This window comes from Nyctibius grandis, chromosome 10, assembly GCF_013368605.1.
Source record: "Nyctibius grandis isolate bNycGra1 chromosome 10, bNycGra1.pri, whole genome shotgun sequence".
Lineage (NCBI taxonomy): Eukaryota > Metazoa > Chordata > Aves > Nyctibiiformes > Nyctibiidae > Nyctibius > Nyctibius grandis.
The window spans coordinates 8142743-8168437 of NC_090667.1; the positions used below are offsets into that span (position 1 = coordinate 8142743).

Here is a 25695-nt window from a genome sequence, read left to right on the forward strand (position 1 = left end):
CTGGAGCACAGTTCTGGCCAGAGGGAGCAGGGATGGCCTTTGCCTTTGCACCGGGGAAGGTGCCAGGACAGCATCATGCAGCTCAGGTACCGTTGCAGCACACAGGGAAAGCAAGAGGCAGCTTGGAAAGCTGAGAATGGGAAGAGGGAGGTGAGAGGAGGTCCAGAAGCTGGATGTCACTCCAGCAACTCACTTGCAGTGGTCCAAACCACAACTAGGCTTGTCTCCTGGATGTGGCAGTGGGCTTCTAAGAAACCACTAGTGCCAGAGAAAATGCAAACTCTTATTTGGCAGACCTGTTCTCATGCAGTCTTTCTTCTGAATCTCAAATGAAAGAGAAAGAAACAAACAAAAAGAAATCCCCAAACCCTGAAATTGAACCGTAAATGTTCCCTTGCCATAGGACTCTTGATTTTTATTCTTGCATGAAGCAAACAGCTATAGGGGTCTTTGACATTTGTGCCCTCACACCTTATGCACTAGAAGGGAAAAAAAAAACCCACACTCTCTCAGTGAATCTTTATGGCGATTCAAAACACTTTAGGTAGATCCTGTCATATGCTTTATAAGTTCCTGACTGATTGTGTGGAATTAAGTTATTGGGCAGAGAACCAGCTAATGGAAACACATTGATGAAATCATTTTTGAGGGACATTAAATGGAACTTAAAATAAAGCTGAAATGGCTTTATGGATTTTTCAGTCAAACTGTTTATGAACATTTATTGGTGGTAAATTACACAGTGTCAGAAGAGGAAATCAGTAGGTATGGCTTTTAGTAGAAGTTGCTCTGATATAATACAGTGAGAAAGAATAATTTATTGCCTAGGGATGTACAGTATAGTATGTTTAAATACAAATTACGTGATTGTTTTCTCCTAACTGTCTTTGGCTGTTTGCAGGTAAGTTACCCTTAGCAGCAGCGGAGAGTCTCATAAGATGAAAAAAAATATTTTCAAAATTTGCAATGGAGTAGAAATTTTGTACCAGGAAGCAGAAGCTGTGCTGTACAATAATAAATTTAATTTACATCTGCTTTATACTCAGTCAAGGGGGAAGAGGGATATAGTAGCTTTGATTGAGAAGGGAGATTGTAGCAGCTGATTGTTGAACTGTTGGAGCTGTGCATTAATACCATTTGCCAAAACCCATCATTCCTCAGGTAGAAGACAGTGAAAATAAGACTAGGGGAGTGCAAGATTAGAAGGTACTTTCTGCTCCTGCAAATCTTGTCCCCTGGTTTTGAGATGCCACATCTTATAGTCATGAATTTGTCAGATCTGTTAGATTATCTGTGCCATCTAACTGAAAAGCTGCTCCCATTTTTGCTCCTCTTTTGGCTAGAAAACACTTACTTTTCTTCCAAAATATATTTGGGACCAGTTTATTGCCACTTGCTCTCATGACAACATTGGCCTAGAGCCAGTAGTTCTTCTGCCTTCGTGTTATTTATCCTCCTAATGTACTTATACACAGCATTCGTATCCTTCCTTAGCTATCATGCTGCTAAGCTAAAAAGCCAAGTCCTTCCAGTCTTCTTTTGTAGAATAGACTTTTTCTGTTTGTGCAGTCATGACAGTCTTTCCTCTCTGTACACTTTCATCACTGGGGATGAGCTGGGGGCTATATAATAGTTCAAGGATTCACTGATGATTCTTAAAATAATGTGATTTTTATCATGTTCTTGTTAGACTTGCCTCTTGCCTTGCAGTTTAATGTCACATTTGCCTTCCCTTTGGCCCTGTCCCACTGCCATGAATCATGAGTAGCACTCAGCCTTTAACCAGGAACATTCCCATTCTGGAAGTATCCAACACAGAGAAGAAATTTTTACTACTGTCTAAGCACATGACCTTGGACTTCGTATTTTTAAATTTCACCCTCTCTTTCTTCTTCCACTCCCTGAGGTCAAACATTTGTTTCTCCATAACATCCCAGTTCTCCTCTGCAGAGCCAGAATAGCCCAATTCAGTGTCAACAGCACATTTCCCTCAAACTTTCCTTCTTTTTTTGCCAACGCCTTTAGTAAAACCACTAAATGAGGTCACTTCCTCTGGCCTAATGTCTTCACTTTCAACACCATCCAACACTGATGCTATCATAGCCTGGCTAGGGACTTCCATAGCGGCCAAAAGCCAGACTTTGACACAAATGTCCAGCATAGTTGAATGTGTCCAAGGCAGTTGTTTCCATTCAGAGGCACTGCGGGAGCTGCCAATCCCTCAGGCAGAGACCGAGACTCTTCAGCATAGAAGAGAGAGGGCTGGTAGGAGTGGACACATTTGAGGTGTATAAAATTTCCAGTAGCTCAAAAAGAAGGGGATGGTTATTTACTGGTTTTCACAGTCCAGGGCAGAACAAGCATCCAGTAAAACCATCAGGCAGCAGGTTGAAGCCACAGGAAGAACTTCTGCAGAGTATTTAATTCATCTGTGAGCACCCTGCTACAGAAATGGGGACACTTAAAATGATAATTAGGTGAGGTGAGGAAAGCTTATCAGTGTCTCTCCAGTGGCTGGCTGACACAGGCAGCTCAAGGAGTCCCTCAGCTGCTGACAGCCAGAGTCGAGGGAGGGAAGTGTCCATCCTGGTCCCTAGGCATCCCCTCATGGCTGATGTCCTACTCAGTGACAGGGAGAGGTGGCCCTTTGGGAGATCTTGTGTTCTTAAAACAGAATAATATGAAATGATATTGTCAAGGCACGAAGCCTTATCAAGGCGGGTAACGTTCACTTCTAATTTATATCAAAGGAGAGAAACAGAAGGATTTGAAAATCTCATTCCTGTTCTCAGTGCATAAGGGACTCTTCCATGGATCTGTGAATAAAGAAGACAGGAAAAGAGGGTTTAAGAACTCTGTGTAGGCAAAGGAAAACAAGGAGATGGAGGAAAGGAATAGCAGGCTTTTTTATTTTCAGCCTTCCTGAAATGAGTGCATTGGAGTCTCCGCTGGCTTTGTTTCCAAAGTTGCTTCCTACATTTAAATTAAATAATGAAAGCCTGGAAAACCCCAAGTGATTATGCTGAAGTTTCTCCTTATTCTGCAGGCATTTCTGGTTGTGTGTGGATCGTTATTTTGGACTTTGCCTAACTTAAGTAGCTGACTTAAAGTGTGTAAAAATGAATTAAAATTATCAGCATAAAGTCACCATTTAAGCAACACAGGTGGAAAGGGTACAAGAACATCTATGTGCACCTCTCCAGCTGCACTTCCTCATCCTCCTCCCCTCATCCTCCTCCCCTCGAAAATCACTGGTTTATTATGCAGATATGTGCAGGCTGAGTCTTTTGCCAAGTTTCATTGCAAAGCTAATAGCCAAGGCAATTGTGTGGATAAGCGGAGACTTAAATCATTTGGAAACTGTTGGGAGAGGACAGATCTGATAATAATAACCTTCACGGCTGGCAAGTTAACAGCTGCTTTTGACAACTTGTAACAATGAAGGCTTACAGTAAAGTTGAGCTAAATATCTGTATTGTGCCATAGGATCAATTTCAATTCCCGAGTATAAAGCTTCAAACTTTAGACTGCTTTTCTCATCTTTGAGATTACTTTGTTTTTCTCTAGGTTAAAAAGGAGTTGGGTTTTTTTTATAAATGTTAGAATGCTTATTTTCATGCTAATTTTTTTTCTTTGACACAGTGGGACAGCTTAATTAATTTATTTCAGTGCAAAGAAAGTGTCATCTTATTGAAGCCACAGGTGTTTCTCACTTATAGCAGAAGTTACAGAAGGATGTTGTATTACCATGTTTCGCATCATCTCAGAACACACTTTATTCTATAGTGGTGACTTCCAGACTGCACATAGGTAACAATTGTAATAGCATGTGTTGAGAGATCTCAAACTGTATATTTAAAAGGTCTTATCAGGATCCGTAGTTTGCACCAATAGCTTTATCAAGAAAAAAAAAAAAAAAGGAAATAAAAAAATGCTGGTGGTGCTGTTTGCATGCTGACACTGAAATTCTTGTGATGACTACGGATAATGAATGAGTAATTGTTCATAATGCGTCTGAACACAAGACCACAGGTCTAAATTTAAGAATACAGGTCATACTTGCTCCCTGGGTAGGCAGCTATGTATTAGAGAACATGAACATTAATTTCTAGTGCACTGCTGTGTGTAAGGCAGTTAGTACCATTCTTAGCTGTGTTTTAATTGGAAGTTTCAGTGGGAGTGAGAACGTGACATTCTGCAGCATAGAGCATCAGTGACAGCACCTGGGGACTCCTGTGTCCCAACAGAGTACTTTAAAAGTGGAGTGGGTTCAGAAAAGAGCAATGAGAAGTCCAGAAAATCTGCTTCACAGTGAATGATTCAGAAAGCCATAACTTTTCAGAGAATCAGAGAAGGTTGGGGTGGTTGGGTCACTGTCGATAACTGTGTACAGAAGGTGGAGAGTCTGCTCATGCAAGGCCGGTTGGCTGGCACACGAGGACACGAGATTTAGTGGATGAAAGTAGAAGTGAGACCAATTCAGATTAAATGCACATTTTTAAATGAGAACAATTAGCAGAAAGGCTTACCAGAGGGTGGCATGGGCTGCCTTTGGCTTAAAACAGTGATACGGGGAGAGCACATCTTTCTAGAGAGACACAGCATGGCTCGGTCACAAAATACAGACCCAATGCAGGGATGGCTGGGTGAAATGGCCAAACCTGGGCTATGCAGATGGCCATGGAAGAGGATTGCAGTGGCCTGAAACTCAGGAAAGCTGTTTGTATTACCTAGCAGTTCACAGCTCGCGATCTAAGAACAGTCAGCAAATGGGGATAGTGCTGCCTTCCCCCCCCGTCTCTAAAAGAAGGAGGCAATGAGCAGAAGTTAAATGACTTCTGGATCACACATTGAACCGGTGGCCAGGCTGGGACTAGAGCAGAGTCTGCTGCCTGCTTGTGCTGCGTTTCATCAGGTGGACACCTTCCTCCTTTTCCCCAGGCAGGAGCACAGCCTGACCCGAGAGACATTTGCGGTCATTGAGCCAAAATCTGGTTTTCTCCGAGCCAAAATCTGGTTTTCTCCTTTGAGTATCTCTCAGAGCCCAGCAAAAGAAATAATGTCATGACGTGCATCCAGGTTCATTAATGAGGGATGTAACTGGATTAGATGCCTGGTTACCAAGGGGGTATCTTTTCCCAACTCCCTGCATCAGTTGGGTCAGCAAACGCTTCCCGCAGTTGAGGTGCAAGCAGCTGCTTTTACAGCCAGAAGTGCAGTTTATAGGCAAATCCCAGTTGTAATCAAGGCAACCAGTTTCAGATGATCAAGGTCTGGCTCTTCCTGGGGACAGAAGGGATGTGTGCAAGAGAGAAATGGGGTCAGGCAACAGGTTAAATTGCACCTAGGTATGATTTGACAATCACTCCCCTGATAACAGCTTATAATGTTTACAATTTGTCTTCTGTTTTGTTTTGTGATTTCAGGAGCAGAAGGCACAGTGTTCCCTAAATCTATAGAAACTCCCAATGTCAGGGCAGACCCCTTCAAGGAACTAAGGTAAACTTTGGAATATGGTTTAACGGTAACTCAGTGGTGCCTTGTTGGAGTTGTGTGTACTGCTGGGCATCATTTCTGCTTTTGCATAAGAGCTTGGGGATTCACTTTGGAAGGCATCTCCTAGACGATGCCATGGAAGATAAGGGACTTGCCGTGTTTACATGTAATATGATTGAGCTAAAGGCAATCACGGGTCATGAGAGCATCGTTTCTCCTCTGTAACATGCTCTGTGTACCCTGGGCTCAGCATTTGAAAAAAAAAATAGAGAAATCTTTTCCTGGTTGTGCAGGGAGGTACTGGAGTGTGTGCTGGATCACAGGGACTAGCAGCAGGCAAAAGGATAATGCTCTCCAGCATTATCTGTCTTGCAGAAATGCAAACCCTCCCTGACCTACACAGGGTCTGGCTGTGCATGCATGTAACTGCTGACACTTGCAGAGATGCCACTTGCTGACAGCAATATGTCAGGAGAGAACAAACAGCACAGCTTCTGAGAACCAGCTTTGCCTTCTAGCTAATGCTGGGCGTTATATTTATTTTAAAAAAAAAAACAAAACCAAACAAACAACTAATCTCTGAAAAGAGACTACTCATATGGCCTAATAAAATATTGACTGAATCTCCTGATACTTTCTGACCAAGAGGGCTGTAGGGATTTGCCATCAATGCTCTAATTGCCCTTCCTTAGAAAAGGAGAGAGAGAAAAGGTGGGAAAAATCTGCAGAAGGACATCTTATCCTTAGGTCTTGGGTTGCAAACTCTCTTTCCTGGAAGCTGCTGGGGATGAAGCAGTCTTCAGACAGCTGAAGTTGTGCACAACCGCTGCAGATTTACTGTGGATGCACTGAGATGGGGGAGGACCTCTCGTTAACTCCCTCTGCTCTGATACCGGGGAATAGTCATGGCCCAGCTGGATCACCATGGAAGATGAAGAGTATCCTATCCTGGCTGCCTTCCCTTGGGTCTATCTCTATCTTTCAGTTTCTTTCCAGAAACACTCTTAATTGCTCCCATTTTGCACTCTGAGGATCATATGTCAGACAAGTGCAGCGGTGGTATAATTCAGTTTGTTATGAAAGTTTGTTCTCTCTCTCCATGCAGTGACTTTAACCCTGCCTTGTGGTTTTCCCAATCTTGGTATACTTCCTTTAAAAAAAGGGAAACAGGGTCTTTGTTCAGCCTGACATGCAGCTGTCAGGGCAGCTCCAGGGTCTGCTGTGGTGGAAGGAGCCCCGGGAGGGCAGGGTGCGGTGGTGTAGAGCACATGTACCCTCCGTGTCTCTGGGCAGAGCAAGCAAACGAAGCAGTCATGGGGTGGGTAGATTTGTAGGTGAGGTTCAGGCTTTCTGGCACAGCCCATGTTTGCTGACATTTTCGAGGGGGGGAAGCAAGATCATGGCTAAAATATCCAGTAACATCTAAGTAACTTACAAAACCAGGTCCCATTTTCAGTAGTGCAAAAGAGATGCAAGATTTAAGTCCAAGTTTGTGGTTACTTAGGACTTTTCTAAACATGGGAGGGGAATTTAATCCAAATAAATGTAGGATGCCATATTAGAGGGGACAAATGTGAATTAAAATGGCCTTAATCTGATTGAGTATACTTCTGTTCCAAAGAGAATTAAACTAAATGAAATTGAAATTAATTAAATGGCAGTATCCATGCAAGGGGTTGATTCAGTATATTTGATCTCCTTTAAATTCATGTTGTTATCTCACTTGTTTTATGTAGACAGCTGTTAGATAACTGACTTTCTTTGAAATTAGTGGACTGCATGAAAAAAAAATGTAAAAATCTTGTGTGGTTTTTTTTTTAAGGGAAAATCGTTGAATAGGATTTACTTTGAAAAAAAGGAGTCCCACGGGGTCCTAAAACGTTTTGTGTGCTTCTGAAAATTTCATCTTGGCAAAAATAAATGTTTTTTCCCACCACCCTGAGAAGAAGAGAGCCAATGGCAGCACTGTGTTGAGAAAGCAAGGTTTCCCAAGAGCAAATGCTCTGTTCCTCCCCAAACCAAGAACCATCCATCTCTCTCTCTACATGTTGGAGCACTGGCTGCTTCTTAGGTAAAATGGTGCCTTTTGGGTGCAGTACAGAGATCATAGAGGAAATAATCTTACTCTGGGGGAACATTTTTTGGCACCTTCCTATTTTGTTAGCAATGTGTGTGCATAAGGTGTCCTTTTGGCCTATTTAAAAAGATGCTGCAGTGAAATGGGACTGAATGAGATGGCAGCCTATGGGTCCCGCGCTGTCATACATTGCTAGGAAGGAGCATTGTAAACATGCACTCAGTAGCTGGCTTGATTCTAAAAGACCTTTTTCTGTAATAAATAGTGCAAACTTTCTTTCCTCCTTAGGCTGAAGTTCTCGGGATGGGAAAGTGCACATTCAGCTGTTCCAGGCTGTAGCCAGATGCCACCAACCTCCATCACTCTTCCTAGACCAAATGGTTACGATTAGCTATGTGATTTATCCATTTGCTCTTTTCAGTACCATACTGACTCCCACTTTTCCGTCAGGAGACTTAAAAATAAGGTGACAACGACTGTCACTATTGGAAAGAGAGGAGACCAACTGCTCCTCTCACCGCTGGGCAACAGATCATCTGTATGTCTTCTTTCGCTTCCTCCTCTCCTTAACAGGAAGACTGATTTCCCCTGCAAGATACGCAGTACGCCGTCATGCCTGTCATCTCTCTTTCCTTCTTCTCCTCCCATCTCCCAAAAGCCTCCAGTCACACCCATGTGTCACAAAGAGTGACACGCTTCAAGTGATGGAGCACATGTTCTCCACAGACTTTCTGTCCCCGTTTAGCTGACAAATGGTCTTCGGTTCATATAGCCTAATTCATGTATTAGTAACTGGCTGCTCTACAAGGTGGTCACCATCCTGGAGAGCAGACAAGGTGTGGTCCTCTTTTCTGAGTGCCCTTTCTAAACCACTTTTGTCTGCAATGGTTTAGATGAAGAAAATTCACATGGCAATATGTGCGTAGATTTCTTCTTACATGCTAAGCTCATCATATGGCTTCAAGAATTGGTTTGGTGCTTGTTTGAACCAGGTCTGGACTTTGCTGCTGAGTCTTCTCAGGAGGTGCTTTCCCGTGATGCAGACAGACTCATGTGTCCTAGAACAATCCTATTCAGTATCAGTTGTAGTAGGAACGCCAGAGGTCATAAATGTCATGTTTAGTGCAGGGTGTTATTAATGGTTCATGTTTCCTATTTGGGGTCTAGAATATTCTTTAATGATGACCTAAGAACTAGAGATGGTTGAAAAACTATTTGATATACTTCTGTGAACATTTCAATGTTTTTACTTATTTAAAGTAATTTTAGACTGTTGAAAGTTTTGGTAGTTGTTCATTGGGTTCTAAAGTGGTCAAAAACAGTAAAAAGGAAAGCAAACAAATCCAAATTATTTTCAAATTCTTGGAAAGTTTAACATTGCCATTCAGTATGACCCCAAAAATAGTTTAGGGGGAGGGCACTCCATGAGGGGTAAGCACACACCTGGAATTCATCCACAATTATTGTAGGTTAAAAATGCAGTAAACCGCTCATCCAAGGCCAGGAAACCAAGGGATGACTGTTTTTCCTGTAGTGCACAAATATAGTTAAGGGATAATTAATCCCTTGGGCTTGAAGAGGTAATTTTTGACCAAAGTTAATTATGAAGCACTGAAAGTACCAAATGGCAGATGAAATGTACTTGCAGCTTGATTTTATTAGTGCAATTCTACCTTACCATGTATAGTACTGAACTATCTAAATAGTCCAAGTGAGACCTATTGTAACAAAAAGCAATTTAAATACAGTGCTCAGCTAATGTAACAATACTCGTTGTGCAAAACAATAATTCTTACCGAATTAAGGTTTCTCTCAGCTGTGTTTCACAAGGCAGCAGAGACATTTTCAGTAAGTACGAACACAAATAATGTTTCTGTCTCAAACCTGTTACATTAATAAAGATTAAGAGAATAAAAATTAGAGGAAATGCAAAAAATGAATGGTACGAAAGAGGAAGTAATTTGTGTGAAATGAAAGTCGTTTATAAAGACTAATGTGTGGTGCTGAAACACTGTTTAGTTTACAGCAAACACTTGGGGATTCCTGTGAGGTGTCAGCAAGGGAAAAATGGCCAATGTAGCCTTGTATCTAACTGATGTTATTTTCCAATTGATTTACCAGAAAGGATGTAATTCTTTTCTCTGTTATACCAGTGGAATCCAAATAATTTTGGTAGTCCTAACAGCTTAAGAGACAACAGACTTCTGTCTTGGGATGAGCTTTTCTTTCCACATTGTTAACAAATATAGCTGTTTTCATATGACACAGTTGGGTTGGATTTATATGACTGTCTCCACTAAAGTCGACACATACCTGTTAGCATACAACTAAAACGAGAGAACAAGTTCCTGGTTTCTAAACTTCAAGGTAATTTAAGTGGACTCTGATGAGTTTCTTTTGAATGGCAGAGATCCTCATCGCTCTCCATTTTCTAATCTAGGAGACCACATCTGATCTAACAATTTTGCAGTGACAGCTGAGGCTTCCTGAAATGCTTGCTGTTGGATGAGACTTTCTCAGAGCAGAATTCACACTGATTTCATAGCCATGGCCACTTTGCTTTAGCCTTTCCTTCTGTCGACGTCCTTCAAAGCTGCTGCCTGTTCATCTATTATAGAAGACAAGCCACAGCTCTCCCAAATCAAAGGCAGTCTTTTCTGTAGGTTTCTTGTGGGCAGTGTATTAAGTTCTCTTTATACCATTGGATATAAGGCTTGGAGTTAAGGAGGCAGTTGATTGCTGGGGCTTTCCACTTGTTAAAGTATTTCTATTGCAAAGAACAAGAGAGGGGGGGTGCTCTTCCCTTTCCCTACCTCAGAAAATCTTCTCTTAATGGCCTTCACCTCTTTCACACCCAGCACCAGGAAGGGGGGATTCAGCTCTCGCTGTCCTTTCCTTCCCTGTGTTTAGCAGGTGAAGCCTAGATATGGATCAGATGCTGGGGAGGCACGTGCCTGGGAAATGGCAGAGGCGTTGACAGAGCTTTGCTGATTTATCCCGGCTGGATAAATCACGGCCCTGCCCTGTTCACAGTGCTGCTAATAGGATCTGTCCCTAGACCCGCAGATCCTCTTCAAAGAGGGCTAATGGACGGTGAAAGCAGGCTTGGCAGGAAGGGGAGCTTGGCATGAAGGTGTTTCGAACACAGTATATTGCTGAAGTAAAAAATGAGATCAGCTCAAGCCAGCGAAAAAAAGACAAAGCAGTTGGAATTTGTGGTTGAGAAGCCTGCAGCGGGGTGCAAGGCTCTTCCCAGACGCGCTCGTGTCCCCTGTGCTGCAGGAATGTGTGGGTGCCAGAGCGTGCATATTCCACCAGAGCTACGTGGCCCTTCAAGTGAAAGCAGAGGAGTGGGAATAGGGAGGTAAGGGGGCAGATTTCTAAATGAAATTACTGCCAAATGGCATAGCTTATGGGATAGAGAGCAGTGGAAATATCCCTCTGCTTTGGTGGCAGGTGAGAGGATACACAAGACTCCTCTTCTTCTGCATATAATTAAGGAGCATAATCACAACTGCAGCAATGGCTCCAGACAGAGACCAATTTAACTTTTCCTGGGCCTTGAATAACAGCCTGATTCATTATTCTCTCTCTGAATTTATTCTGTAGGGGTTTCCTAATGCAAACAAAGCCTTTTTCTGGGAGATATTAATCATCAATCCTGACTGTTATCTCAGATTGAATATCTTTCTTGTATACAAGATCTGTATCCTGCCTAGGTGCGTTGCGCCCAGGATTGTCATTAGCTCTCAACAGCATAATGTCGCTTGCTCCATAATCAGAGCATTCATCTAACCTTCAAGTGCCATTCACAAAGGTGTAAGAGCCAGAAGTCCTCTGGGACGTGAGCGAAACCCTGTCGGTGTGGCCAATCTGTACAGTCAGACATGCACGTACATCCATTTGAATAACAAAAATGCGACCTTTTTTTGCTTTTTTTAACTCTCTATGCAGGACACCGCTAACCTTGAGTAGAAAATAGATGCTAATAAATGCGAGGTATTAAAAATGTGAATTATAGCCATTTCACACTCCATGGCAGACTCACACTGGTGAAATGGCTTAATACTTAATTACAATGCTTGTCCTACTCTTAAGTGCAGATGACATTCCTCAGATAGATTTTGCAGTGACATCTGTGGAAATAAGTTGTGAAACTAATTAGTTATTCATATAATACAGAATATTGACTATGCACTGATTAAAAGGATGCGGTGACATATCTAACATGATGTATCTGTCTAGTAGGTTAGTCGGCTCCCTGAGGTGGTATTTTTCGGAAGGTCTTACAGAAAATGATGAAAATACCCTTTAGCCTGTAGAATGCAGATGTTTATAAGAAATGTTGCCTTTCATTTGCATTTTGATAATGATTAGGGTGGGCTACCATGTTGTGGAGTGACATAGCTTACTGCTTGTGCCCTGGGAGGAATACCTGGTCTGCAGGCTCTAAGGACCATTTTTGGGGTGTCGACTGTAACAGGATCTGCAGGTTATTGACTAACAGTGGCCATAAGTGTCCTAAAAGCAATCATTGGACAACTACCCATAGAGATGGGCAGGCAAACCAGTGTTTGTTTCAGGGCAAGTTGGGCAACACGTTTGCCTTGCAGCAGAGTCTGGCTAGTACTGCTGTCATGTAGGGTAGTTTGGAGATGCTGGAGCGTGAATCAGTTGGTGTGCTGGTCTGGGATGTGGCATTTGTAATGCTCTGTGAGAGGCTCAAAAACTATTGTTTTATCGTAACATTTGTACTTGAGATAGAGCTATTTGTACCAAGGACATTGAGCATGAAATACAGAAGTAAATAGAAAAGTGGCAAGGAAAGCACCTTACCCACCTATCACTGTGATCCCAATCCTTTGCAAATACTGTGATATTTAGGATGTAATCGTGTTCAAAATGATTGAATAGCTCAGAAGAGAAGGAGATTTTCCTTTGAATACTGTTCTTATCTTAAAGAAATGAAAGGAATGTAATCCACTGAGCACTATGTTTGCTTTTGGGTAGAAAAATACATGGTTTTCTTTAATATTTCTCTCTATCCCTTTATACTTTTCTCCAGCTGTGTATCTCACATTTCTAAAACCCGAAGTGAAGAGCAAAGCAGGCAAAATAAAAATCTTGGCCTCACTCACCACTCGGTACATGCTTTTAAGGCAGGACTGTCTTCCCACTGAGACTCCACATGCGAGCCTGGGAGCCCTCTGGCAAACAGAGCTCCCCGCAGCCGTGCAGAGCCCAGCACAGGAACCGCAGCTGGGGTTTCGCCTGCTGAAGAGCAGCAGTTAACAAACCAGCTTCCTTAAAAAGCGAGTGTTTAACATGGACTTCTCATTAACCTAGTACAAAATAGGGAAGGACAGTTGAGACACTTGCCTGGCCAAGTGAGGAGTTCCTCCGGGGTTTCCTACTGCCGTCTGCTGATGCCGGAGCGTTTGGCTGTATCAAGGCAATAATACTTATTATTTGGTGTGAGTGAGGTACTTTGAGCTATACAAGTCCATTGTGATTAAAAAGGACACTTTTACAAATACACTAATTGTACTTTAGACTGTAGTCAGGAATCAGTAGCTGTTGCATAACCCTGTTAAAAAGAGGAGAAAAACGTGTCCATAGCTATAAAGGGATCCTTTCTTTTGAAAGCAGTATTTTGTATACTTATTAAGAGAAATCATAAACATTCCTGTGCCTACAGAATCTTTATTCTGGATTTATGTTTCATGTGGAATAGCTTTGTTTTCTCTAGGCCAAACAGGAGTAGCTATGTCATTTCTTCATGACTTGAATTGATTTTATCTTTTTAAAGTGCGGTGACTGCTGCTGCTCTGCTCCTCATGTATATTTTGCAGTGTGGATTTATCCCATGGGTTATTGTGGCACTTCTGGCTGTTTTGAATAGTAGTAATTCCCAACCAAATAGCGTTGCTGAGTTCATGCTAAAGGAATGTCACTCCCTGCTCTCGAATGGTGTTTGGACTCAGCTCTGCCTCTCGGTGTGGAGGCAGCACGTGCCTAATGAGAACCCATTTCTAAATATGACTTGACAGTCAAACTTTTGTCCATCTTTGGGGACCCCTGCACAACCCATAGTTGCTCCCCTGGTCTCTACTTCATCTAGAATGACAATAATATATTCTTAGCGTGTGAGCATTACCTGCGTGCTGCTGTGTGCCTTCTGGGCTCAGCAGTGAATTGGCTCAGCAGCATTGGACTGGAGATGGTCGGTGACCCATCTTGCGTGTTGTGCACGCTCATGTCCCGTGAAGGGAGGAAATGGAAATGCAGAAGCTACTTGTGCTGTCAGCACAGGCAGAAGCTGGCAGGTGGTTCCTCTTTCTCTTCTCCTTCTTAGTAAAGTTGAGAGCCCGTGGACTTGGCCGCCTCATTTCCAGATTCTGCTGACGCTTCTGAAGCTGGCGGTCCCCTGCTCTGGTCCCCAGCTGAGTTGGCACTGGAGTGACTCACTAAAAAAAAAAGCAGCGTTTTTATGATGCCAAAAGTGTGAGAGCACCATATTAAAGTTGGAGCATTGCTGGTTTGAAAGGCAAAGTGGCAGCTGCCTTTCACCCATCAGCAGAGGTGGCTGCTATAAATACATACCTCAATACATACACACGGCTTTGCTGGCAAGTAAAGTAACGCCGTGTTTCACTTCAGCTGCACAAGGACATTGTGTCCTTGGATAGAAGAAGCCAAACTTACAAGCATGTGTTTCACACGGTGTCGTGTGGCTTCGGAGCCATGCAGGAGATGAGGAAGCAGAAATGTGATTACAACCCAGTAATAACCAAGAAAGCCTGAAAAACACATTCAGAAATACATCTCTTCTCCAGAGAGGAGGAGCTAATCTCCCAGGTTGTGAGCAGTAGCTGCAGAAGGAGAGGAGCTTTCCCCTGGGTTAGGATAACACGGATGTGTGTCGGGCTCTTGCGACCCTCCTGGCCGTTGTTTCTCCAGCTGGAACTCAGCTGCAATTCTCTGTTTCTCATGTTGACTTGACCTCGGTTCATGACTTATCTCTTGCTTTTCACAATACAAAAAAGAAAAACACACACTCTCCCTCTTTGCCTGGTTTCATGTCGCTAAGGACGGTTGTGGGAAGGCTGGCTGAGGATGTGTTATAAAGTGACACAGGGGAATCAAGCAAAGTAGTAAACCAAAAAACCCCAAACTTAGGCCATCAAGGATCATAAAAGAGGTTGTAAAGCAGAGGGAAATGGCCTCCTGGTGAGTTTGAGAACAGCTGAGAGGGCTGGATAATGAGAGGATGTGCTGCTGTAAGGAGATGTTCCCTGCCAGTGAACTCAGTGAAAATCTGCTTATATTTGATATAATAAGGGCAAAAAGCAAGACACAAAGGGTTTATGCTGCTAGTGCTGAACTGTGTGGCAGTGATAAAAATATGACATGTCCTGTCCAGTTCCTTAAGTATTAACGTTTTAAAAGACAGAGAAAGAAGTAAAATGTCAATTTAATTTTTTTTATTAAGGATTTGGTGTCTAAACTTTAATGAAGGAGTAATAAATATAAATGGATATTAGTGGAACGTTATTAGAGCTGTTCATTTTGATAGAAAATATGCAGTATCTTCTCGTGCAATGCCAGAGGTTAAAGATTATCCTAAGGTTTCTGAAATTAAATTCTCTCTCATGACCCACAAGGTATGATTGAAAATGTGTGCATGTGAAATGGTTTGTAATAAATTCGAAGGTCTCTTTAGAAAAACAGGATATCTTACAAGAATCAGCTTAGGAGCTCTGTCTAAAAGATGGAAGCTTTTTTATAAACCTGAAGAATTTCATTTTGGAAACTCAGGTGCTGCCAGAAGGATCACCTGGAAAGCACAGAAAATTTGTAAAAAGTTCCTGAGTTTTCAGCCAGCAGTTGAAACCCAGAGTTCCCTAGGTTAAAAAGTGCCCGACTTTAACAGGCTTTTATCTGGTTTGTACACTTCTAATTAATTACAAATGACATTTCTGACAGAGCTTTTAGGGTAAAAAAATTAAGTCCTTTGTAATTGCTGTTCATTTCTATCTAAAGCCTCCAAACCTCTCAGTACCAGATGATAAATTTTTATTCCCCTGGGGCAGAAGGAACTGTTTTGAGAGCACAGTGGAAAAACCCAGTCCCAGCTGTACAGTGCCAGGAGATTTGGGCAATGCATTTCTGCTCTTCACAACATCCAAACCTTTAGGTGTATATCTTACTGCATGACTTAATTCACTAATGCTTTTTGAAGTACAGAAACTTTGGTCATGTGGGATTATCGATGTGGTTTTGGTGTTGGTATTAATGGGCTAAATGCTGTAGGCAATGCTTTGCCTTTATTCAAAAAAAAGTTCCCATGAAGTCATGAGGTAATGATGGCCTTACACAGCACATTATGTCCCTTGATCACTTCTGTATAATTCGCTTCAAGTTAATGAGGTCTTCTTGTAAACACACTGTATGCATTTCTGCATGAGCTGCACATTTGGAAACAACCTGGGTCCTGAATTCAGCCCTGGGATCTGGTCGCTGCCTTAGCGTGGGAGTTGGCCCATCTATGCCCTGCACACTTCCATAAATGCTCAGTTTTTGCTATATGGGATCAAACTGATTATATCAAGAAGAGAGTAATTTGTCATTCACTTAGGCTCAGTTCCTCATCCCCACCATCGGTTCATACCTAATTCTTTATAAAAAAAGGTCTTACTGAAAACATCAAGGGCAATGCTGCTAAAGAGAGTGGAGAATGAAACACTAAATCTCTCCTAGTCCTTTCCTGCTCTTTCCTGCTTAGCATGTGACAGATTTTCTAAAACACCCACTAAATATCTTGATTTTATGGGTTCTCAGTTGAGCAGTGGGGTATCATTTAATCTCTGCATCCATTGGCATTGTTCTGAACAGTAAGAGCGGACCAAGCAATGACTTTGTCAGAACATTTTGCAGAGCTCTGAGGTGCATGGCATTCAAGCAACATCACACCAGGAGTCTAAATCTATGAGTCTAGAGGTTAGTTACAGATAGAAAGAATAAGCCAAGCAATAAAGGATGCCTATAAAAAAAGAATGCTGCCTCTTAAATGAAGACACTTTAGAGTTCATCATAAACCTCTCACATATATTCAGTCCCTCTGCCTGCTGTCACAGTCTGAAATACATTTCAAGGTGCCTGCATATTTTATGCTGTAACCTCTAATAAATACATGCACATTTTCAATGATGTTGCATGATACCTTGTGAACTGATATGACTTGAAAGGGGAATCGGTGTCAATGCAGTGGGAGTTCTGCAGGCAAAGGTGCTCAGATACACATTAAAAGTGTTTCTCTGACTCATGCAGTATGTAAAAATGTGCAATACCAAAGCGAGTGTTGGTTTCATAATCATCTCTTTGAGGAAGCTTTCCTCTAGCTGGATGCCAGTTTTTCTAAGTGAAGCAAAGCACATACAATTTCCTTAGCATCTGGCTTTCCTAGTCCAGGCTATGGTAGGTTACAGCACTGGCTAAGCTGCCAGTGGGGCGGAACGATTCTGCAACAAATGAAATGCTTTTTTTGGTTTGAATTACCATAAAAAAAAAAACACCCTTGATATAAACAAAAGCAACATCTTTGGCTGCACTTTTACTTAAAGTGATGAATAGCAAAATTAGCCTTCAACAGCTAAGCTGAAATTTTGGCAGAGCCACTGAATACTTACATATAATGGCTCTCTTGCTCCCCAAGTGGAGATTATGGCTCTTGAAAGAACGATTACAAGACTTTCGTAGGACCAATCCTTAAAATTGACTATCCCTTAATTTTTAGTAGCTGTCAGGAATTAACAGTGTGGCATTGATTTATGGAGCTATCCAGGCCACTTCTGCAGAGCTTCTTTCTTTTCAGAGATAAGTATTCTGGGAAGCTGCTAGTATATCTGTTATTCATCAGGACCCGTCAGCCACTCTCCATATGGTTTGCTGCAGTCAGAAAAATGCAAAATTCTTCTTTAAAGTGTCATTTGCTATAGTTCAAGAAATGCACTTTCTGAAAGAGAGATTAACAGTGAAGCAAAGCAGGCCATAATTATTATTAGTCAATATTTCCAGAAGTAACTTAAGACATTTGAGCACCTGAGAGATTCATATTTTATAATGCTTGATTTTTCAGAGTACGATGGTCCATCCTGTATAAATATCAGGGGCGTCACGAGCTGGTCATTTTAAAAAAGAATGTTTGACAATTGTAGCATTTTCTACTTGGTTAAAAAAAAGGAGGAACCAAACTTAAAAAAAAAATAGCTGATGCTTTAAGTGCTTGTGGTTACTATAAGAATGTGCAGACTTCGCAAATCTGACTCAACTACTTGAAAAATGATGGGATGTACTTTCAGTGAAAGGCTAGAGGCAGAGAGGAGAGGCCGGGATGATCAGCTATCACATGAGAATAGTACGGTCTCTCCCTGTGGCATGCCACTGAGCTTCTCATAAAAGACCATGTAATCTTGACTTCAAAACATGTCAGAATGACCATGTTTTTTTAACAGACCTATGTGTATATGTAAAAGTGCTGTATGTAGTAAGGGAGAAGTGATGCCTTGTACTTGCTCTTTTATTGGCTTGTCTGTTTTCTTTTGGTGTTAAAGTTACCACAATACCGAAGTCTGAAGAGTTTGATATATGTGAATTGGAGACTTTGGGTAGTTTACAAAGTGTATAGACAGGTAGATTCAGTGTTACTTTCCAGCTGAATAATTACTGATTTGTCCTGGATGGTTGAACAGCTATTTTCCATTCCCAGCCTTAATATACTCAGGGAGACAGTGAGGCTGTTGTAGTTTTGAGGGTTATAACTTTGAGTGATCTATGGGTGATGCTAGATCTGATCATGTGTAAATTCTATTCTTCCATGATGTATAAGGCCCCGATCGCTGGGGAGTTACCAAACCTGAGTGTGGATGGGCGGCCAGCGAGCACACCACGCCGTGCTGTTGAGCAAGTCACTCAGAAATGCTCCGGCAGCTTTGCCTTTAGCACAGCTCTGCTTTCCCTGCTGTGTACTCTGCTAATATAAATATTCCTGAGCTGCTTTTATGCATACTCAGGCCACCAGCATGTGTGTCTACTTTTTTCCTGAAACCCTTCCATTTCTTATAATGAAATGCAAGAGTTTAGAGCTATTTGAATTCTGTTTCTGTATTCACAGCACAGAGCACAGTGAGAGCAAGAGCTGGTGTCAGTCACAGAACAAGCTGCATTCCTCTCCTCAAGTGCACCCACCAGGTCCTTTCCCTTTTGGAGTGGGATGCCAAAGGCCTCCCATTTCCACACCAAACCCTGTGGCAGCCCCTGGGGCACAATGCAGAGCACTGTAGAAATAACTGCACTGGCTTTGGCACGGGAAGAGGGACAGCCCAGGTACATGACAACTTTGCATGGGGTGATTTAGCCTCCCACTTTGTGTGTTGCTCCATGTAGAAACGTGCTCTGTGCATCAGCCATGCCTGCTCTGCGGGTCTAATTGAGCTCAAGAGCTGGTGTTCCTGTTCCTCAACAGTAAGCGTGCACAGCACAAATGTGACAGGCCCCACTAGTAGCTTTGACATCTCCAGCAGCAGAAAGGACTGGTGAATTTGCCTCAGAAGAGCTCACGGTCTCATTTGCCAAGCCCAGTGCCCATAGTGTAGCCTAGTTCACTCTCTCAGTGGAAAGCAAATAGAAAAATCATTTTCACAGTGCCCAGCAATGTTTATCTTCCAGGTTGGCTGGCCTGCAGTGACATTAGTGTCCCCAGAGCTTCTGAACTTAATCATTTCCTGTTGCTGCTTGCCTGCTTGAAGCGGTCCTGGTCCACCCTCCTGTGTGTTCTTCCTGCCAGTCACTATGGGAACAGCAATCAAAGCTCATATTTATGGCTCTGAGGATGTCCAAGGTCACAGAGCACAGGTCTAGTGGGAACAATTAACACAGGCCTGTCCAGTTATATCTCTTTAAGCTCTCCCCACATTATGCCTCTAACTAGAGCAGTAAAGTTAAAGCAGCTTGACTGTCAGGATGTGACTGCTTTATAAAAGATATCCTTTAGAGGAGATAAAGATACTCTGTATACTGTCATCTGTAGAACCATACTAGGAGCATATTCAGCATCGCTGGATAAAACCTGCCCCCAGGTTTGACTCCGCATCCCCACTGCCAGAGCTGCGCCCTGCCAGACCCTCATCCACCACGAATGCTGCTGGGATGGAGTGGTTTGAATTCTTTGAAGTGGCAGAGGATGTTTATACTGGTTTGGGGGCAGTAGTGTGGTTTCAGTGGTTTTGCCCTGGGTACTCTGTTACTGTCATCACCTATAAACTAAAAATTGCAAATGTTGGTTTTTAGGGTAACAGCAAATGTTGTTTATACCTGGTGACCTGCTCTATAGCAATACACAGGAGAAAAGAGGACTGTGGGAATCGTTGGAGTAAGATGAAGGGAAGAACTGCAGTGAATTCAATAATATTTGAGGGACAGAAAAGTAATTCTTTTGCAATTTCCAAGTTTTGTAAGAGGCAGCTGTCTCCCTCTCCCCTCCTATTTATGCCAGAGTCAGGTTCTATTGAGAGACCTGTGTGGTGGGACTCATGATCCCATTGTCCATGTTTTATTGAGTCCAGGGATTAAATAGGTTCCTTCTCTTCAGCGTTAATGTGGTATGTTATGTAAGAATGAAAATCGTTTAGGCCAGAAGATCCAGCAGCAGATACTGCGTGAAGATAAGGTACAGTTACCTCCTTCACATGCAACGGGCGCAGGAAGATGCAACACCAGAATTTTAAAAACAGGCCAGCAGGCATGTAAACATGTTTACAAATCTCCAGTCTTTTCTAATGGTCCTGTTATTTTATATATTTTCCCTTCCAATTCACAGCTAATTGAGTTTGGGTAACAAGAGCATGTTTGGCTAATGTTTTCTTACATAGGATTAGTTCCTAAATGCTGTAGATGAAACGAGTCATTACTGTGCATAATGCTGTGTAGACAGCGAAAGAAATAGTCCTTGCACCTACCGTGTGCTAGGCAAACAAGAAGAGACAAAAAGAGACCAGGCACGGCACGCTGAAATTACCTTTCTGGTGGAGTGCAGCAGTGCAGGGGCTGAGGCAGGAGAAAACCCAAGCTGATTCTTGTTGGCTTTCATCCACTTCTAAATTGCTTTGAAAAACAAATATCCACTGCCACAATAAACTGGGATGCTGGGATGTTGCATGGACATGAGAATGTGTTTTAGAACAGCAGCTCAAAAACCACCAAAATTTCCATTTTGAAGCTTTGGACTTGCAGTATGAAACACTTCCCTGGCACGTCGATGTACTGCCATGGGTTTGGGGTAGTCGGTTCTTCACCTTCCTAAATCGCAGCCAAGTCTTGGTAAATGTTTGGATATAACTTGAAAAGTTGTACTTTGATATCTGGGCAACCTTGAAGTCTGATCATGAAAAATGAGGGGAAACATTGGGAAAATCTGAGAGTCATTAATGTGAGAACATTCCTTATTGGTCTTGGAAAGGGGGGACAGGAGGTGACCAGCTTCGAGTGCTTCCTCGCTACTAAGGAAATTTCTCTGCAGGAAATTGTCTGCTGTATTTCTGTGATATAGATATATAGATTTCTCTGAGCTGTGTATGGCAGGCTCAATATTCAGTGTCAAAACAAGAGATCTGTTAGGTTGACTCATTCCAGTGTTTTATCCCAGCAGTGACGCTGGGTAACGTTAGCAAGTGGGTAGTGGTACTGGTTTGGACTGGAAGTCCGGTGTTGGACATGGCTCCTCAGCATGGTGCGTGGATGTGACAAATGCCCTCATTTCCTTGGGGTCACAAAGTGAGGACTGGATTTGCTATTCTGGAGCAGGAATTACCCACTCCTGGCTGCTGGGACATCGGGGTGTTACAAGGAATGCTGAATTTCAGTGTTCCCCATGCTAGGGGTGTGACAAGCCAACCTTCGCACATAGCACTTCTCTGTCTATAGGGAGCAGGTGACATTTGGAAACCTGGCAGAGTGGCAGCTTCGAATGGTAGAAATCAAGACATCTCACGTACCTTTTGCTTGAAAGAACAGAAAGACACCAGCATCTTAAAGAGAAGGGAAAAAACATAACCGAACTTCTGCTTGGTGGTGGCTTTGGTTACTGACACAGATGAAGACCATGTTAGTAATTTTCCCTGGGAAGGTTTTAGCAGTGGTGGTCACCCACAGAAAATTATCCATATTTCATGTGCACTGGAGGAACCCAAACAGAGTTTAAGTTCTTGTGTGTTTTATTTTTCCTCCTGCTGCCTACCAAGCAGACAATCAATATATAGTGTTAATATGACTGCTGAGAGATACCATGAGGGTGCAGGCAATTCAGAAAAAACAAGGAATTCCAGGAAAAAAAATTACACCCTACAGCTTTGATTGTTGTTTGATTCGAAGGCAGTAAAATAACCACAATTTTTTCTATTGCAATGTTTCTTCATTATTATTATTTTGTTTGGCCAGGCAAAGGAAGAATTAAGGTTGATTTTAAGGCCCAATTTCCTTTCCCATGTTATGCTTCCAAGGTAACTCTATCGACTTTTTTTAAAGGCAGTACTTGGGAAGTCAGTAGGGTTACCTCTGTGTACCTGGGGGCATTCCCACCACGCGAGACCATCTGGTGAAGTTCCTTGTGGAGGTAATGGCTCAGGGCCAGGCCCTGCAGCGGAGGTGGCGGTCTGCTGTGAGAAAGTTCTCAGATGAGTTGGCTTGGGTGCTAGGAGGAATCGGTGGCAAAGAGTTGCCTGTATCACTTTTCTGTGTTAGGGAGAATTACTCCTCCTGGGCTGTGCTGAGCTATCCCCACTGCTGCTCTGCTGCAGTAAACCTAGGGAGCACTGAATGTGCTCGCACATGGTCACAAAGGCAGTTCATCACAGGGCTGGAAATTGAATTCCAGTGCTTCAACCACAAAGCCAGTCCTTCTACCTGCCTACCTCTCCTTTTAAAATCAAAATAAAATAGAGTAAAATGAATTCCCAGCTAAAAACCTGTTCTAGGAAGTGGTTATGCCACTGAGCAGTACAGAGGCTTTTCAGTTCATTTTTTTTAATCCATTTCTTTTCACCTCCATTTGACCTCTTCCATTGGCAGCTGTAATTGTCTCTTTGTTATCTGCTAAAAAGTCATATAAGGGAGGTTATTACAGTCAAAACACAGACTTGCCCAAGGGAAGATGGAAGGAACCTCATGGAAGTCAAGAAATGCTGAACTTTTTCTCATTTTGCTGCGGTTGACCCAAGGAGCTGGGGAACAGATTTCTATACCTTAAAACAAAAAAGGTCAACAACCTACAGCATGGATGCCAGCCATAGCACAGTTGCACATATCAAATAGCATAAGCAGAGACAAGAGAAGGGATCACAGTTTCTTGAGACAAGCAGCTGTGAGCAGCACTGCTTCAGAGCTCCCAGTTCCCACCAGTTCCAGGTGGAGCAGGAAAGGATGTTGCTGCCCTTCACAGAGTTTCATGCCAATATGGTCATCTCCCAGCACACGGTGAACTGCCACCAGCAGGCTTAGTCTCTCTTTTAGTTAAGAAAAATATCATCCAGCATACCTCTCTTGAAAGATTGCCAAATGTTACCTTAAAATGTATGTTTTACTCAGGAGTGATTATATGCAAAAGATAAACAGAAAACAGTTTCATTTTTAGTTGAAGATAAATTGATGCTAAGAATTTGCAAAACATCCTATTCCCAGAATTAAATCTTTTTCAGCAAGTTGGGTGTTTTTTTTGTTTCCCAATCGCTTTCTCTCTCTGCTCCATTCCTCCCTCCACCCACCCACACAATCCCTTTATTTTCTTCTCTGAACCATTTCCCAACCTATTTTCCTTTGCATATTTGAAAGCAAGAAATTAGTTGGAAATCTGAAATAGCTTTAAGATTTTCAGTTCTAGGCTATCAAAGAAGCAGTGCTATAAAGGAGGTAGGTAGAGGAATCTTACATCAGTGGATACTTATTAATATTGGCCGTCTTGCTAAAAGGCAGGTTTCAGTTCAGCTGGGTTTGGTACAGGAATGAGCACCTGACTTCCAGGCTGATTTACACCAGAAATCAGACTAGACACTGGTTATCGTCCTATTCAGTGGTAGTATCCTCACCTAGACCGCATCCTCTGTCATCCCTCTTTGCTATCCCACCTTTAGCAAGTAGTAATAAATGTGGGAAAAGTTAGGTCAAATTTAGTGATTGACAGTGGTTTTGACCCTGTAAAAGGTATTTCTTCTCACTGGAGCAAAGTCCTATGTCTCTGTGCATGGTCATAGTTGCTTGTACAAGGAAATGTGTGCGTGCTTGTGATTGAGGCTGCTGTGTGTCTGCCAGGCAGCAGGGCAGGGAATTGCAGCTGGAAATAGGAATTGTGCAAGGGAGCGGGGCTGTGAACAAGTGGTCTGGAGGGTGAAACACTTCCCTAAGTCTGAGCAGGGGCTCAGCACATTTGAAAAGAGGATGGTGCAGTATTGTTGCATAATAATGGGCTGGATTTGAGGAGTTTGGATCATTTCTGTGGCCTTATGCATGCAGACGTACAACTGTATTGCTGGTGTAAATTGTGACTGTGAAAGAGGCCACAACTTTGGCATATGCATCCCTTTAGCTTTACAATTTATGCATATTTACCATTTTGTGAAGTGTACTGGGGACAGCAAACGGTACATCTTCTGCATAAAAATGAAAAATAACTGAAAACCTGTTATATGCTCTATATAGGTCTGATCAGAGGGGGAGAAATGACTACAGATTTGTAGTTGACAAGCTTCAGAAAAGGTTCAACAGAGTGTGAAAATTGACATTTAGCAAATAGCAATTCAGCCTTCATTTTTTGTGAAGCTGCTTGAAATAAACTGCAGGTTTTAAACAAAATGTTTGGTCAGTTGTTATATTGGATGTTGCTTGTCTCATTACTGCAGTTAATTAAAAGGGGGGACAAAAAGTCAAAGCCAGAGTCAATAAGTTTGTTAATAAAGATTTAATTTGGTGGAATCATTATAAATTGGCTGTACAATGAATGGATATGCCACAGGAGTATGAGTGTCTGAAGGTCTATAAATGGGTTTCCAGAAATAGCCATCAGGTTGTAGCCAATTTGTCATGCTAAATAAGCTCTTCAAATCCACTTAGGCAAGTGTGTACATGTTTCCAAAGGATATCACCACCAAGTATATGATGCATACAGACACAGCTTTTTTTTCCAGCAGGTTTTTTATTCTACCATTTCAAATCCTTTTGAGTTTTGAGTTTTGTTATCTCTATATTTCTCATTGTAAGTGATTTACTATTAAGTCCAATCTTTTTAGAAGGAATAGAATAAATCATGAGAGAAGAGAAAAAGTAAATCATCACTGCAGAAAGCGCTGTAGGCTGAACCTGTGTGCTATCCACGTGAGATTTTAATCTACCTGACCCTATTCCTTTATGTCTGGCCAAACGGCAGGTAAAAATCCCATGACAGATAGACTTCAAAAAGAATTTTGAAATGGAAATCTAGATCAACATTTCTTCTCTTCGTAAAGCAGTTCTGATGTAGAAGACTGCATGCAAAGTACTGATGGTAATGACCGCAATATTTGCATAGCACTGCACCCCTGCCAGTAATCCTCTCATTTGAGTACATTGGGTTATCACAAGAAAGAGATTTCTCTGTCAATGATGACATGCTGGTCTGCTCAGCAGGATTTTTTAACACCCTGAAAAACAGAAGAATAAGATTAAAATATTGCATCGTGCTGCCTTCTTCCAAAGCAGAGCAGAAGAACAAACCATGAAAGTAGTGGAGAGTTGGCCCAAATTGACTAGTGGTCAACCACTGGCTGCACATAGAAGTCACCCCAAAGTATAGCACTGTATAGTGTCTATGTTAACAGATATTTTATGGATTAATCTAGTAAGTTTTAGCTGACTCAGGTACCATCTTCCCATCGGGTTTTATAATTTTAGGCCAACTCAGGTGGCTTCTGTCCTCCTACCACCATCCAGAAGCCAGTATAAGCTTCAGGAAAAAGCCCATTTAAGCCTCAGCTGTTACCCCCAGACTGCAATATAGCTGTCCCTCTCCCTGCTCCTGTGTCTCAGGGTTGCTATGAAAT

At 42.3% G+C, this 25695-nt stretch overlaps 1 protein-coding gene across 5 annotated transcripts in view; it reads left to right on the top strand.

The window, feature by feature from the left end:
- The window catches only part of SGCD (sarcoglycan delta), a 340677-nt gene that overhangs the window by 295443 nt on the left and 19539 nt on the right, over window positions 1-25695 (top strand). For all 5 annotated transcript variants that reach the window (XM_068409440.1, XM_068409437.1, XM_068409441.1 and 2 more), the window contains exon 7: window positions 5427-5499. In XM_068409440.1, coding sequence (XP_068265541.1) covers window positions 5427-5499 — 73 coding nt within the window. The remainder of the gene's footprint in view (window positions 1-5426; window positions 5500-25695) is intronic.